At 38.7% G+C, this 14013-nt stretch overlaps 1 protein-coding gene across 3 annotated transcripts; it reads left to right on the top strand.

The window, feature by feature from the left end:
• Nucleotides 1-478: 478 nt before the first annotated feature.
• LOC119573088 (zinc finger protein 558-like) lies at nt 479-10537 on the top strand (the record flags this gene model as incomplete). 3 transcript variants are annotated; one of them, XM_037920114.1, is given in 4 exon segments in its annotated part: nt 480-603; nt 8185-8349; nt 8843-9226; nt 9469-10537. In XM_037920114.1, coding segments are annotated over 2 exon segments (1320 nt in total), but the record flags the coding sequence as incomplete, so codon positions are not given.
• Between the last annotated feature and the right edge of the window lie 3476 nt (nt 10538-14013).

The raw sequence follows: 14013 nt of genomic DNA, 5'->3' as shown, positions 1-14013 counted from the left end.
TTGTAGCTGCGCAAAATTGTTGAAGTGATCTATTTACGAGGCAGTTATTTCTGCAGATCTAAAAGGTTTATCAATGAAACTGAACTATACTGGGTTGTACCATCAATGACAGTAATAGTGTAGAGCCAGTTTAATAGTGTAGAAATGATGCATAAGTAATGTATCATCCATCACTAACATTACATGGACATTAATAGTTATGCAGAAATGAACAACACATTTTTGGACAAACTGCAAAATTTAGCTGTGCAAGTTATGACTTTTGAAAATAAGGTTTCTAGTCTGGGGGACTGAGTCTCAGAGGGGTCCTGTCACTTTGTAAAAAAATACTTTTTTTTTTTTTTATACTCTTGTGTATCTTATATCATATCTTCTTTATTTTCAGTTTGTGCAAGTTATGTTGTATATGTATAAATGAAGTTTAGATTGCTTATTAGATTTTGAATGGTAGTTCTAATGGTAACAAAATGTATATGGCATCATAATTTCACAGGCAATTAATTCTTCCTGTCACCGTGTGGGCCTCTTGCGGCCGTTCTGAGAGCCACGTTTGGCCCAAGGACACCAGTGCCATAGATGAACAGTGTCTTGGATTTTATTAAGGTAACTATTCCATATACTCTTTACTGTGATATCCTGAAAGTCATTTACTGAAATTATTTTTTTCTTATGAAAAGAAATTGAACAGTGTAAACCACCATCAGTCAAACACTTGTTACCATTGTCTTGAGCCATTTAAACCTTTAAATGGCTCTGTAATCAATTTGATGCTATAGAAGATATTCTTATTCTTATATTGGTGTTCAGATCATCTATTGTTTGCATTATAAGCATGTATGGCACACAGAAAAAGAAGATGCATACATTACATGTATTATCTTTTTATAGGAATAATAAAAGGTAAATGTTCTTTATATATCAGATTTATAATTAACCATAAGTGATATATTCAGACAAGATACTGTTTTAATGAAAAAACGAATATAAAAAAGTAAAATCATATTGAGTTTTAACAGTTAACTTTTAATCAATTGTACTTCCCATAGCATACACAGGTTGTACAATGAGAATATTAGAATTCTTTCTTGTAAAATTATTCATTATCAAAGAGCAGTTGATATTGAGTTTTTGATATTAGGAAAAATATGAATGCACAAATAATTTGTTGATGTTTTATAGTAAATAATGGTTTTCCATTGAGGCTGTTGTACCCCAAAACAAAATAAAAATTGGTAATTTCTAGGCCAGGTACGATCCCTACTGAAACAAAAAAAACAGATTTCAACAGACTATTGGTTGGACTGTGAGTGTTGATGTGATCTTTTAAAGGGAACGAATGGTTATTTTCATTGCAATTATTGTAATTGTTGTTGTCATCATCATTATAAATGTTATTATTTTTGTTATATATATTCCATTTTTATTGTTGTTATTGTTATTGTGATTAAGAAAAAATTTTTTTTTGCTATTACAATTTCTGTTGATATTACAATTATTTTTTTTGTTATTTTTACTATTACTATTGGTGTCAGTAGTACTAATATATATAATTTGCTAATGTTATCATTATGTTTCTAGGTGTGCATCACCCTTCACGTGCAAGAGTAGAAGCTATTCCTGAAGTTGGGGACTAATGTAAGGGCTTCACAAGAAACGGGCCCAAAAAGGTTAGGAAGATATTATATTTTATTTTATTTTGTTTAAACAGGCTTCATATCATAGTTTTAGATGTACTGATTATTATTGTTTTTTATAAATATGTGTTTGTTGTTTATGGTATTTTGTAAAGAAAACTTACTTCATTTATTATTATAGTTTTTTAAAAGCTGTTCACTCTGACTAATAGGAGGGCATAATGAAAAAATTAAATTATTTGAAACAAGTTATTTAAGTTAATTATAATCAGAGAGAAAAAAATCACATTTATAATCAGAATATATTTTAGTTGAAGTTAAATAGGATAGATACTTTTAGAAGATACCCTTTTTACTTTCATATCCTCTTTCATTATTTTTCACTTTTTTATACCATTAATATATAAAATGACTTACCTAGACCTCTTTTTTTTTAGTTTTGGGCTTAAACCATTCAGAAATTTCAAAACCCTCTAGGTAATGAGAAGGATCAAGGCTTGTTTTCTGCTTTCAACTTTTATCTTTTTTGCCTTCTGTAAGTTCTTGTGGATTATATGAGCAAATTGAAATAAATATTTTGTAAAATATTTAATAGTTATGCTGTGTAAAGGCCTCTGGATCTTTGTGCATTGTTTTAAATGAAATATTTGTTTATTAAATATTTTGTTATTAACTTTCATCTATACCACTAATTATATATTCACATTAATGACAATCATGAAAGCCAGTGGCTAGAGTGTTCATTATCAAATTTTTATTTTTTTTGTAATGAGTTACCTACAGTTGGCTTTTTTTTCTTTTTTTTTTTTTTTCCCTTTTTTTTTTTTTTTTTTTTTTTTTTTTTTGTTTTTTTTCTTTCTTTCTTCTTTCTTTTCTTTTTTCCTTCTTTCTTCTTCTTTTTTTTTCCCTTTCTTTTTTTCTTTCTTCTTTTTTTCTTTTTTTTTCCTTCTTTCCTTTCATCTTATTCTTGTTTTGTAAAAAATATTTTAATAATTAATATCAGTAAGAAACTAGTTTAATTTGCATTTTAATTGTTTTATGATTAAGGGAAAAATTTTTGATCAGGGATGCCAATTATTTTTTAAAAAAGGTGATTTTATAATGTTCATGCATAAGAAAATAGCTGTAGATGTTTTACATATATAAAGGCCTGCTTTGCTCCAACAATTGGGTATGGTATTCAAATACAAAGCAAAAGGAAAAAACGTTAAATCTTTTTATTTAAAGGATTTTTCCCCACCCTCCCCAACTAGAAATGCTAGCCATATATATATATATACTATTCATATTATATATATTATTTTATATTATATATATATATTTTATATATATATATTATATATTATATATTAATATATATTATCAGTGATAAAAGAATATTGATTGCAAGGTGCCTTCTAGAAATTTGAGCCCTGCTTCTTAACCCAATGCCTCCAGAAGAATTCTGAGTCCCGCTGGACCTCTGCTCTGGGGGGTATTAAGGGTAAAGAGAAAAAATTTTTTTATTTTTTGCAGATAAGAGACTAAAAAGTCACACTGGCAGAGCACCATATGACTGAAGGTTATTTTCAGGTTCACAGCAGCAGTAACCCCCCCCCCCCCACCAACCCTTGCCTTTATTGTTGTGGGGGGGGGGCTTGGGAGGCGAGGAGGACGGCTAAACCCCAATGCTGGGAATTTTCCCCTTTTACCTTGGGGGGGCCCTCAGGGGCCCCTTTGGGGGGACCCCCCAAACTAACTGGCTTTTGTCCTTTTCCCTCTTTTTTTTTTTTTGCCTCTTCCCCAATCCCCCTTCAATTTCCCATTTCCTTTGGACCCTTCTGAGATGAAAAAATCCCGGGGATGGTACCCCGTTTTAGTGCCTACCTTATCCCCCCAAGAACCCTCAGAGTTGGACTTTTTCTCTTCTCCCCTACCAAACCCTTCTTCCATATAACCTTTTTTACCCTTATTTTTATACCTTCCCCTTCTCCAAGTCCCTCCATCTTAAAAACTCTCTCTTCCCCTCTGTTTAGCCAGCCAAATGGGACAAATTTTTTGGGATCCCCCTCACAGCTCCTTACTCTGACACATTCTTCTCCCCCACAATGTCTCCAAAACAAGTAGGGCAAAGTCTCTTCCACTAAACTGATTGTTCCCATCTCATCACAGTTCATTTAAAAACCAAGCTTTAGCATTATCAACTCTAACTGATCTCTTTGGTAACTCCATTCCTGCAGAACCTCATCCAACCCTCAATACTTACACCAGAACTGCCTCTCTCCCCAGCAAACTGCCCTATCTATAACAAAAACTGGTCAGATTGTGGAGAAGACTTACTCACCTGACTGTAATGCTATATCAGTACAGTGCTACTCCATTCTGCCTAGAGGGCATTGTAAGAACCCCACCAACATTGCCAAAATTACTTTTTGTAGACATGACCTTCCCTTTAATGTTTACATTGGTGGAGAATCCTTCCCTGTCCGACCATATCAACCTCCTCCCCGTCAGTGTCAAAACTGTTGGCGTTTAGGACATCCTGCCAAACATTACCATTCTACAGCCTGATTTCCTCTATGTGTCCAACCTGGTCATACTCAATCAAACTGCTCTGCACAGTCACTCACATGAGCCAACTGTAGCAGCCCCCATAATGTATTTTATAGGGCTGCCCCACCTACAAGTTTGAGTCTGAGGTGGCAGCTATTAGACTCAGACTTGGTCTCACTCTATGTGAAGCCAGACAGGAAGCACGTCGACAAGGTTTTTCTCTTACTCTCCACTCCAGTAATGTCACTCATTCTGCCCTTCCCCCTCCCTCCTTAGATGTTTTTACACCCCCTATAACTATCCCTCCTACATCTTACTTCCCCAATTCTACCTACTGCACTCTTTGGGGTGATTATATCACCAATTCCTGTTGCCTAGAATACGTCCTCTCCACAACTGACTTTATCATCCTTAATTCAGATTGTCCTACACACTTGGAGATATGCACACAATCTTTTTCATTCCTTAATCTCTCTATGCTCCCCTTCACTCCATTTAGATTTCCATTGGTCAGTTCTAAACAATTTCCCAATAGTGACCACTTTCCAGTCCACCTTTCTCCTACTTCATATGTACCACTTCTTAACTCCCCATGCTGGCCATTCCTCAGACCTCAAGACCTTATACCCCCAAATGTGTTCCATAGTGGAATTCTGATTGCACCAAAGTGCTTCACTTCAAACATGCAGCCTGGAACAGTTATGGCTACAAATGAGGCACCCATAATCAACTATCAGCCCTTATCTCCTTTAACCCCATGCCAACAGGTAATGGAAATCTCACGCATACAGCTGTACCCTTCAGACCAAGCGGTATGTTATGATGCTTGTATACATGACCTGTCTGGAAAGAGCCTCCACCTGTCATTGTCATACAATCCAGAACAGTAAAACATATATCTGGTGAAGATGTTTCCTCAGTTACATCATCTACATCAGTTTCAGCTGTTTAGCATCTAAATTATTAGGCAAACATTCCCCCCATCCAGCCCCTGTCCTCCATATTCAAGATAATCTCATCTCTGATCCTCTCCAAGTTGCTAATGAACTAGGTGACTATTTCAGCCAGGCCAGTAGTGACTCTCACCTTTCTCCACACATCTCTTCCATTAAGACCATATAATGCTCCTTTTTCTTCCTCTGAACTCAAAGCTACCTTATATTTGTGCTGCAACACTCATGAAGGCTCTGACAGTGTTCACTACCGTATTCTCCAACACCTTCCACTTCCTCTCTATGCTTCCTATCAATCTTTTTTCAACCACATATGGATGTCAGAAATTTTCTATCTCATTGGCAAGCAGCTCTTATCCTTCCCTTTTTAAAACCCAATAAATCAGGAACCCTCCCTCAAGATTACCACCCCACGCTCTAACTAGCTGCTTTTGCAAACTAATCTCACAATCTTCTCTCTCCTTTCCAGTTTGATTTCCAATGTGCCCGAAGTACTGCTGACCCCCTTGCTCATTTCTAGACATGTATTACATCTGCATTTGCACGCCATAGATCTGTATTAGCCATATTCTTTTGCCTTGGAAGAAAAGCGTATGTTACCACATAGCAGTACCATATTCTCCAACAATTGTCCTCCTTAGGCATATGTGGAAACATGGGTGTTTTTATAAAGTCTTACCTCTCCTTTCCAGGTCAAAATTCCCTCTTCCACATCATCATCCTTTCCTCAGTTTGAAGGTGTCCCACAAGGGCAGTGTGCTCATCACCACTTTATTCCTTCTTGCCATTAATGACACTGGCACAGGTTTACCACCAAGAGCCTGATCATCACTATATGTTGATGATTTAACCATCTTCGCCTCTGGCACATCCATACCAAGTTCTCTGCCAATTCCTTCAGTCTGCAATATCATCAGTTACCTTCCTGGGTCACTAACCATGGCTTTTCGCTTTTCTACCTCCAATCTTTCTCCATCCTTTTCTCTCATGCACATGTAGGTTCCCAACCTCCACTCTTCTTATATATATACCATTCCTGTGGAAAATTCCTAAGAGTTATATTTGACTCCAAATTGTCCTGGCAAGACCATATCTCTTACTTAAAGGAAAAGCTAGGCTCAGAGTGCAAAACTCTCCTCCATTTTTATGTTACTTTGATCCTCTCCACTCTCGATTATGGATGCCATATCTACTTCTATGCCTCAACCCCTCCTTACTCATTTTGATACAGTCCATCATGGTCTTCACTTAGTAAAGTTGAGAGCCTCTACACTGAGTCATGCCATCTCTCTCTCGACATCGTACCCTTCTCTCTCTCTAATGCTATGCTCGATTCCACCAACTTTCCCTCACCAAACTAACTATCCCACGATCCCTGCTTCCTACCTTTGCTTCTTCTCCACATTTACCTACTCCTTTTTCCATTTGCATGGATACCCTCCTTTCCCATTCCCCTTTCCCCATCTCCGACCTCTTCCGTTTTCTGTCCATTCTGTTCCTCCATGGCTTATACCTTACCCTGCATTTGCTCCTCTGTTTTCCCTGACCCACCAAAATCAGATATCCCTACGTCTGTCATTCTCACCCATTTCTTTGACTATGTCTCCATTCATTCTTCCAATATTCATATTTACACTGATGGCTCCAAATCCATCTTAAAGCATTGGTTTTGCAGTAACCTTTCCAAATCACACTTTCAAATACCCCTCCCTCCTGAATCCATGTCTTTAATGTAAAACCTCCTTTTTGCATTAAAACACATATACTCACTCACTCCTTCCTTTTTCACAATTTGTACTGACTCCCGTAACTCATTAACTCTCATAAAGTCTCCCCTTGTCTGTAAGATCCAGAACCAGTTGTTCTACCTGTCCACACACCATAAATCTATCAGATTTTGCTGGTGTGCCCAACCATGTCAGAATCCCCGGCAGTGAACAGGCAGATACTTTAGCACGCTGGGCTGCAATGTTCACATCACACCAACCATGTTTCTCACATATTCCAGCTACAGATTATTACCCTCACTTTAAGACCTTCCTGTATATCCTGTATGTCTTTCTGGTCAAATCTTTGCACTAATAATAATAATGATGATAATAATAATAATAATTTTTTTTTTTTTTTTTTTTTTTTTTTTTTTTTTTTTTTTAAGTGCCCTGTCCTACAAGGACATTGGCGATCATGGATTTCCATGATTTTCTTGGCAGTTTAGACCGGTGGTTTGCCGTTGCCTTCCGCCCGGTGTTTTTATTGAGTCACCATCTTCATTTACCCGGTTCTGGGACCAGCACTGACTTGGGCTGGCTTACCCACCCAGTGGCCAGGTAGGCAATCGAGGTGAAGTTCCTTGCCCAAGGCAACAACGCGCCAGCCGGTGACTCAAACACTCGAACTCAGATTGCCGTCGTGACAGTCTTGAGTCCGATGATCTAACCACTCGGCCACCGCGGCCTATACTAATAAATCACATACTGTAAAATATCAGTCTCCTCCTGGTCAGCTCCATTCCATTGGAACAGACATTGGGAGACAGCTCTCGCTTGCTTACTTATTTGCCACACCCGTCTAACACACTCATATCTGATGTCATGTTCTGATCCACCAATATGTTCTTTATGTAATATCCCTCTTTCAGTTCCACTTATTCTGTTGTACTGTCCATGCATTGGTGCAGCCCGTACCTCTGCTTTCCCCCACCTCTCCTCCCTTCACCGACCTCCCAACCTATCAGACATCCTTACAGAATCTTACACTCTCTGCTTTGACAACCTGTTCTCCTTCCTCAGACACATACATATCCTTCACTTAATCTAATCCCCTTACCTAACTCTACCTTAACCCAAACACACATCAACTCCTTTATTGTACCTTCCTATAGTGTTACATAACCTTAGATGTCTTGCACATTTTTTTGCTTTTAACCATTAACCATTAACCACAGCAGCAGTAAGAGGTCACAATTTTTTGGTGTGTGGCATTTTTCATGGATAGCAAGCTAAATGTTGCCCCTTTTATACAAAAGAATAGTCATTGTGCACATTATACATCTTGTTCCCCCTCAGGCAGTGTCCCATGGCATGTGATGTTTGGACATGAAGTTACTTTGTACTTTATGAAGAACTGCATGAAATGTATTGCATGCATAGTAGTAACATGACATAATGACCCGTCTTCTGGAGCTGCAATCAACTCATGACTGTAAATAGCATGTAACCTGGAGGCACTGGGTTAAGTGAAACTGATTTGTTTAACCTCTATTTATTATAAGGTCACTATGAGGAATTAATACTCATCTTATACCATTTCCCCTATTGTCAGGGTAAAGCAGGCAGTTGTCATGACTTCATGATGTTACCAAATTTGATAGTATACAGAAAATAGTGGATCTCTCTATAATGTTCTGTAGTAGATCTATGAGTCGCTTCCCTAAGAATCATAACCCATTTTTAAAAGAATTTTGCCATGCTGAAGTATCTAGTTAAAATGTTTAATATTCAAAGAGTAGATTTCCATGAGGATTGAAGGATTGTATCTCACAAGCTGCTTTTCAGCATCTTTGATTATTGAGGTTTATATCTGATTAACATGATTTGTAACAGGATAGTGATCAGTTAAATCTCACATCTTTATTAGGGGAAGAGATTTACATTTTCTAAAATCTGCTTCTGTTAAATTTTATAAAGATAATTATTTTATTGGATTATTCTCTCCTTTATACAGAATGCCCTCCTCATAACGGAATCTGAGATGGCAGATTTCAGATACTACTTACTGCACGTATAAAACTGATACATATACATATAGATCCACATACACGCACTGATTGGACAACTCTTGCGAAACATTGTACAGTATGAGCTCAAGAAAGAAGCGTGTGGACTTAAATATTGCCCAGAAATTGGATGTCATAAAGAAGTTGGAGTCTGACATATCAGTGGACAGCTTGTCTGAAGAGTATGGAGTCGCAAAAGAGACAGTTCTTGACATTTATAAAGCTAAAGCTAAGATCATGGACTTTTATCACAAGTACAGTGTAAGAGAAGATTCTCAGGAAGATGTACAGAATTGTAGTGGAGTGGAAGCTAGGAAAAGAATAAAAATGAGGTAAGTTTTTTTGTTATTGTATTGTAAATCCCCTTAATATTTTAGAAATAGGCACTGATGAACTGAGGTTCTCCTCCTAAGTTAATAATGTTGGAAATTAACTTATGATTACATTTTCATTCTTAGAAAATTAATTTACATTTTAGACTGCTCTTTTTCCTGAGATTGAACAATTTTCTACCACAAGCTGGGATTAGTATTATTCAGCAGTCTAAAATTAACCTATTTATTATTTGATACAGTGAACACATCATCAGTGGCAAAAGGAATTGTTCATATTGTAACAAGACAGTGAGTTCTCAACGGGCTCTGAAGTTGCATGAACGTCTACATATAGGAAAGGGGATATTCCAGTGCTCTGTCTGTGGAAAGACCTACCTTAACAAGGAGAAGTTCATCATTCACTTTAGGATTCACACAGGTGAGAGACCTTTTGAATGCTCACTCTGCAATAAGAAATTCAGTGACAATTCAATTTTGAAGAGGCATGAGAAAACACACAAAACTGATACACCATATCAGTGTATAGTGTGCAAAAAAAAGTTTGATTTAGAGACTGCTTTCAGGGAGCATTTAAAATGTCATGCTGATTTAAAGAAATTTAGCTGTGCAGACTGTGATATGAAGTTCAATTCGAAGGCCAGTCTTTCACGCCACATCAAGATTCATACAGGGGAAAAGCCCTTCAAATGTTCACTTTGTGACAAATCCTTTACTTCGAAGTCTGATTTCAAAAGGCATTTCAGGATTCACACAGGAGATAAAGTTTCATGTTCCCAGTGCAACAAATCATTTAACACCCCTTCCAATCTCAGGATACATGAAAGGATACACACAGGTGAAAAGCCATACAAGTGTTCATACTGTGACAAGACATTTTCTGATAGTTCAAATTGCAAAGTGCATGAAAGAATTCACAAAAATGAGAGACCTTTTCAATGTAAACTCTGTAGCAAAAGTTTCATAGCAAAACAGAAGTTAGAAAGACATGAAAAAACTCACAGAGATACAGAGCTACACACCAAGGTTCCTTTAGGAAATTCAAAATGTAAAGAAAAGTTTGCCAGTCCTGCACCAAAAAGAAAATATTACAAGCCTGAGCAGAGTGAAGAGGCAGCAAAATTCTTTACTTTTGGGCAGGAAGTACAGGAATCTTTCAGAAACAAGAGCAATTATATGCTTGACTCTGCTAAAAAATATAGTATCTCTGTGCATGACTCTTCCAAAGAAGATAGTCACCCTCTCCAGAAATCTCCCATAGAATATAGTGTCTCCATGCATAAAATGCATAGTTACTTGATGCATGAATGTTCCCCAAAGCTTAATCTGAGCCTACAGCTGAAAAAAAAATTTTCTGTCAAAGTGTAAATCCCCTCAAAATTTCTTCCATGCATAAATCCCAACCAAAGAACAGTCTTTCCAAGTGTGAGTTTCGCACTGGGGAAAGCAGACCAAAGAAACTAGTTCAGAATAAGATATCCTCTTTTTTCCCAACCAAGGAAATCGTTAAATCAGCAAAGGAACTTCATACAAAGAAAAGCTTCCCCAGTGCAACTAAACCAAAGGATGACTGGAGAGTTTTTGTTTCTATATTGATTGTTAATATGGAAGCTTGCCTGAAACGCCAATATTCAAAAAAGAAGAAATGCCCCGGAAAAAATGTTTATTTTTACTATAAAAAAATTTTGCTGTTTGTTTACTCATCGTGATATGTAGTGTGATTTACTTAGACTTATGAAAATAAAATTTTCTGCTATGTCTGTCTTTGATTAGAATGCATTCCTGTTGTAGTTCATATTCAATTACATAGTGCAAGATGATAGGATGCTGTAAGTCTAATACATTAAGGTTGACAGTAGCTACCAGAAATATCTTACTATCCCCACAATTCTTGTCTTAAGGGGACTGCCTAGGCTTCTTCTTCTTCTTCTTCTTCTTCTTCTTCTTCTTTTTTTTTTTTTTTTTTTTTTTTTTTTTTTTTTTGGGGGGGGGCGAGAATCTGTTAGTATTACTTAAGTTAAATGCATTTTAGGTAAGCTCTTACATAGAACTATATCTAACCCCCCCATGGAAGGAACCCCCTGAAAAAGTGATTTTTTCTTTTCTTTTCTTTTCCCCCCCAATCCCTTGCCCATTGTTGTCGTGGGGGGGCTTAGGAGGCGGAGACTGGGACCCAATGATGGGGAACCCCCAAACCTTTGGGGACTCAGCCCTCCTCAAATAATTTTGCTGGTCTTTTTTTTCCCTTCCTACTTTTCGTTTCTGCCCCCCTTCCCCAAACCCCTTCTGCTATCCCCTCCAAAGGTGTGAGAGCCTGCGAAGAAAAAGGCGACTTTGTGCCAGTCTAAAACGGCTTGGGGGAGCCATGGGCACGGTATTCCCTGATTTAGTTACTAGCCCTTCCCCCTCAAAGGGACCCTGAGGGGGGGCTTTTTTTTACCCCCAACATAATCCAGGCTTACCATGGCCAGTAATGAAAAATTTTATCCCCACTATTGGGGGAAATGAGGTTGCCCCTTTTCAAATACCCCCAACGATGTAAACCCCACCAGATTCCGACCCCAGCTCCCCCCCTTTTGACCACGGCTCCGAACCGAAAAATAACTACCCCCCTCAATACCTACTAGTACAGTACCAAACAATAAACCCCTTTAAAACTTTCCACTCCCCCCGCAATCTCAACTTAAACCCTCTACCCCCCAACCCCCAAACTCAACCACCCCATCCCCCTTTTTAAAATCCTTACAGCCTTATTGCCCACCCCCCCCAAACATACCCCCCTTAACACTACCCCTCTTCGTCACGCCCCCGCCCTTCGACTCCCCCTATCTCTACAAAAAATTTAAATACCCTCTTCAGCGCACCAAAGGGGAACCGATTTTTCGGATCCTCCACAGCCCCTACTCTGACAACACCCTTTTCTTCCAAAAATGTCCCAAAAACAAATAGGGAAATTCCTTTTTCCGACCGCCCACCGCTTCCCCTCTTGTCACAGTAACATCCGAAAACCAAACTTAGCATTAACAAAACTAAAAGACCTATATGGTAACCCCATCCTTGCAGAACCCCATCCCCCTCAATACTTGCACCGAACAGTTTCAATCTCCCCAGCAATTGCCAATCTATGACAAAGATTGGGCAGATTTTGGGAAAATCTACTTGCCTGCTCACAGACTAGAGGGAAAATCATACAATGCTACTCCATTCCCCCCCGAGGGCATTAAAAAAAACCCACTAACATAGCCAAAATTACCTTCCTAGCATGACCTTCCCTTTAACGTCTACATAGGGGGAGAATCCCCCCCTTTCGTCCAACCAACCCCCCCCACTCATGCCAAATTGTTGGCGTCTAGGACACCCCCACCAAACATTGCCTTCCCCCACCGAAAGCCCACTTTGTGCCAACCTGGCCATCCCCATCTAACTGCCCGCACAATCTGCCATGTCCAACTGTGGGGGCCCCCATAATGTTTTTATAGGGGGTTTCCCACCTTAAAATTAGTCTGAGGTAGCAACTCTCAATTTTAAAAATTGGGCTCACCTACTGAACCAACAAGAAGCACGTCGAGTGGTTTTTTTCCCTTACCCTTTTCTCCTAATACTGCTCATTTTACCAATTCTCCTAACCCACCCCCCCCCACATCTAACCCCCCCCTTCTACCTCCTACCTCTCCCAGTCAAATTTTTTGCCATCCTAAATTCAGACACTCCAATCTCTACTACAGATACTTTTAATCACCCTAAAAAATCCCAACACCTTTCTCCCCCCGCCTACCCCTACAGACAGAAAACGTTCCACCCCCTCTTCCCCCACCCAAAAAATCACCTCTCCCTTCCCTTTTCTCCTATGCTTGAGACCCAGTCCTCTCTTCCCCCCTCCCAAAAAAATCCTTTATTCCCCCCAAAAATCCCCAACCAACTCAGAAAAAAGAAAACCCTTGAAATTTCAAATTACCCAAAAAACTGACACCCCAACCTCCAAATCTTACAACTCCTGCTCCTTCCACACTCCAAGTAACTGCTGATATCCATCCTCCTCCTAAAAATATCCCCCACACCCTATCCTCCTACCCCCCCCAACACAGCCCATCCCCCCCGCCCCAAACCCGCCCCCATTAACCCTCCCACCCATCCCCCCTATCCCTTCCACCCCTCCTTTTCGCACTAAAACCCTTTTGTACTCTTTAACTCTCAAAAGTCAATACACCCACCAGAACTCCAATCCCACACTCCCACTGCCCTGCCCACGTTTTTAAAAAACTCGTACCTCTGCTTTCCCCCACCTATCCCCCCCCCCCCGACCCCCCAACCTTTAGACATCCTTCAAATCCACACTTTTTGCTTCAACAACCTATTCTCTTTCCTCAAAAGCATACAATTTTCTCTAACAACTCCTTCCATCCCCCACCCTAAACCCTTTTCACTCACCATTCCTTTTCCCACTTAGACAAAAATCACTACCAAAACCCCTCTTTTCCCAACATTAAATATAGGGCTACATGACCTTGATGTCTAGCACTTTTTTTTGTTTTTTCCATTAACCATTAAACCTTTTCTTTTCTTTTACTATATCTTCAGTAAGTGGTGTTTGTACTGATCTGTGGTTTGTACCTTGAAGCGTTTTTAATGTATTTGTTTACTTGAGATAATTTGGGTGAGAATGAGGCATTATTAGTTACGTTTAAATGATTATTAATGTGTGGGAATTGTTTTATTTACATTTTTATTTGTATATTATACCGAAAACTGAAAGGTGCATTTCTCTTGTGATGATTATATTGGAACTT

The sequence above is a fragment of the Penaeus monodon genome, chromosome 5, assembly GCF_015228065.2.
Source record: "Penaeus monodon isolate SGIC_2016 chromosome 5, NSTDA_Pmon_1, whole genome shotgun sequence".
Taxonomy (NCBI): domain Eukaryota; kingdom Metazoa; phylum Arthropoda; class Malacostraca; order Decapoda; family Penaeidae; genus Penaeus; species Penaeus monodon.
Note: the sequence above shows the minus strand (reverse complement) of the source record. Positions and strands in the feature narration are given on the sequence as shown.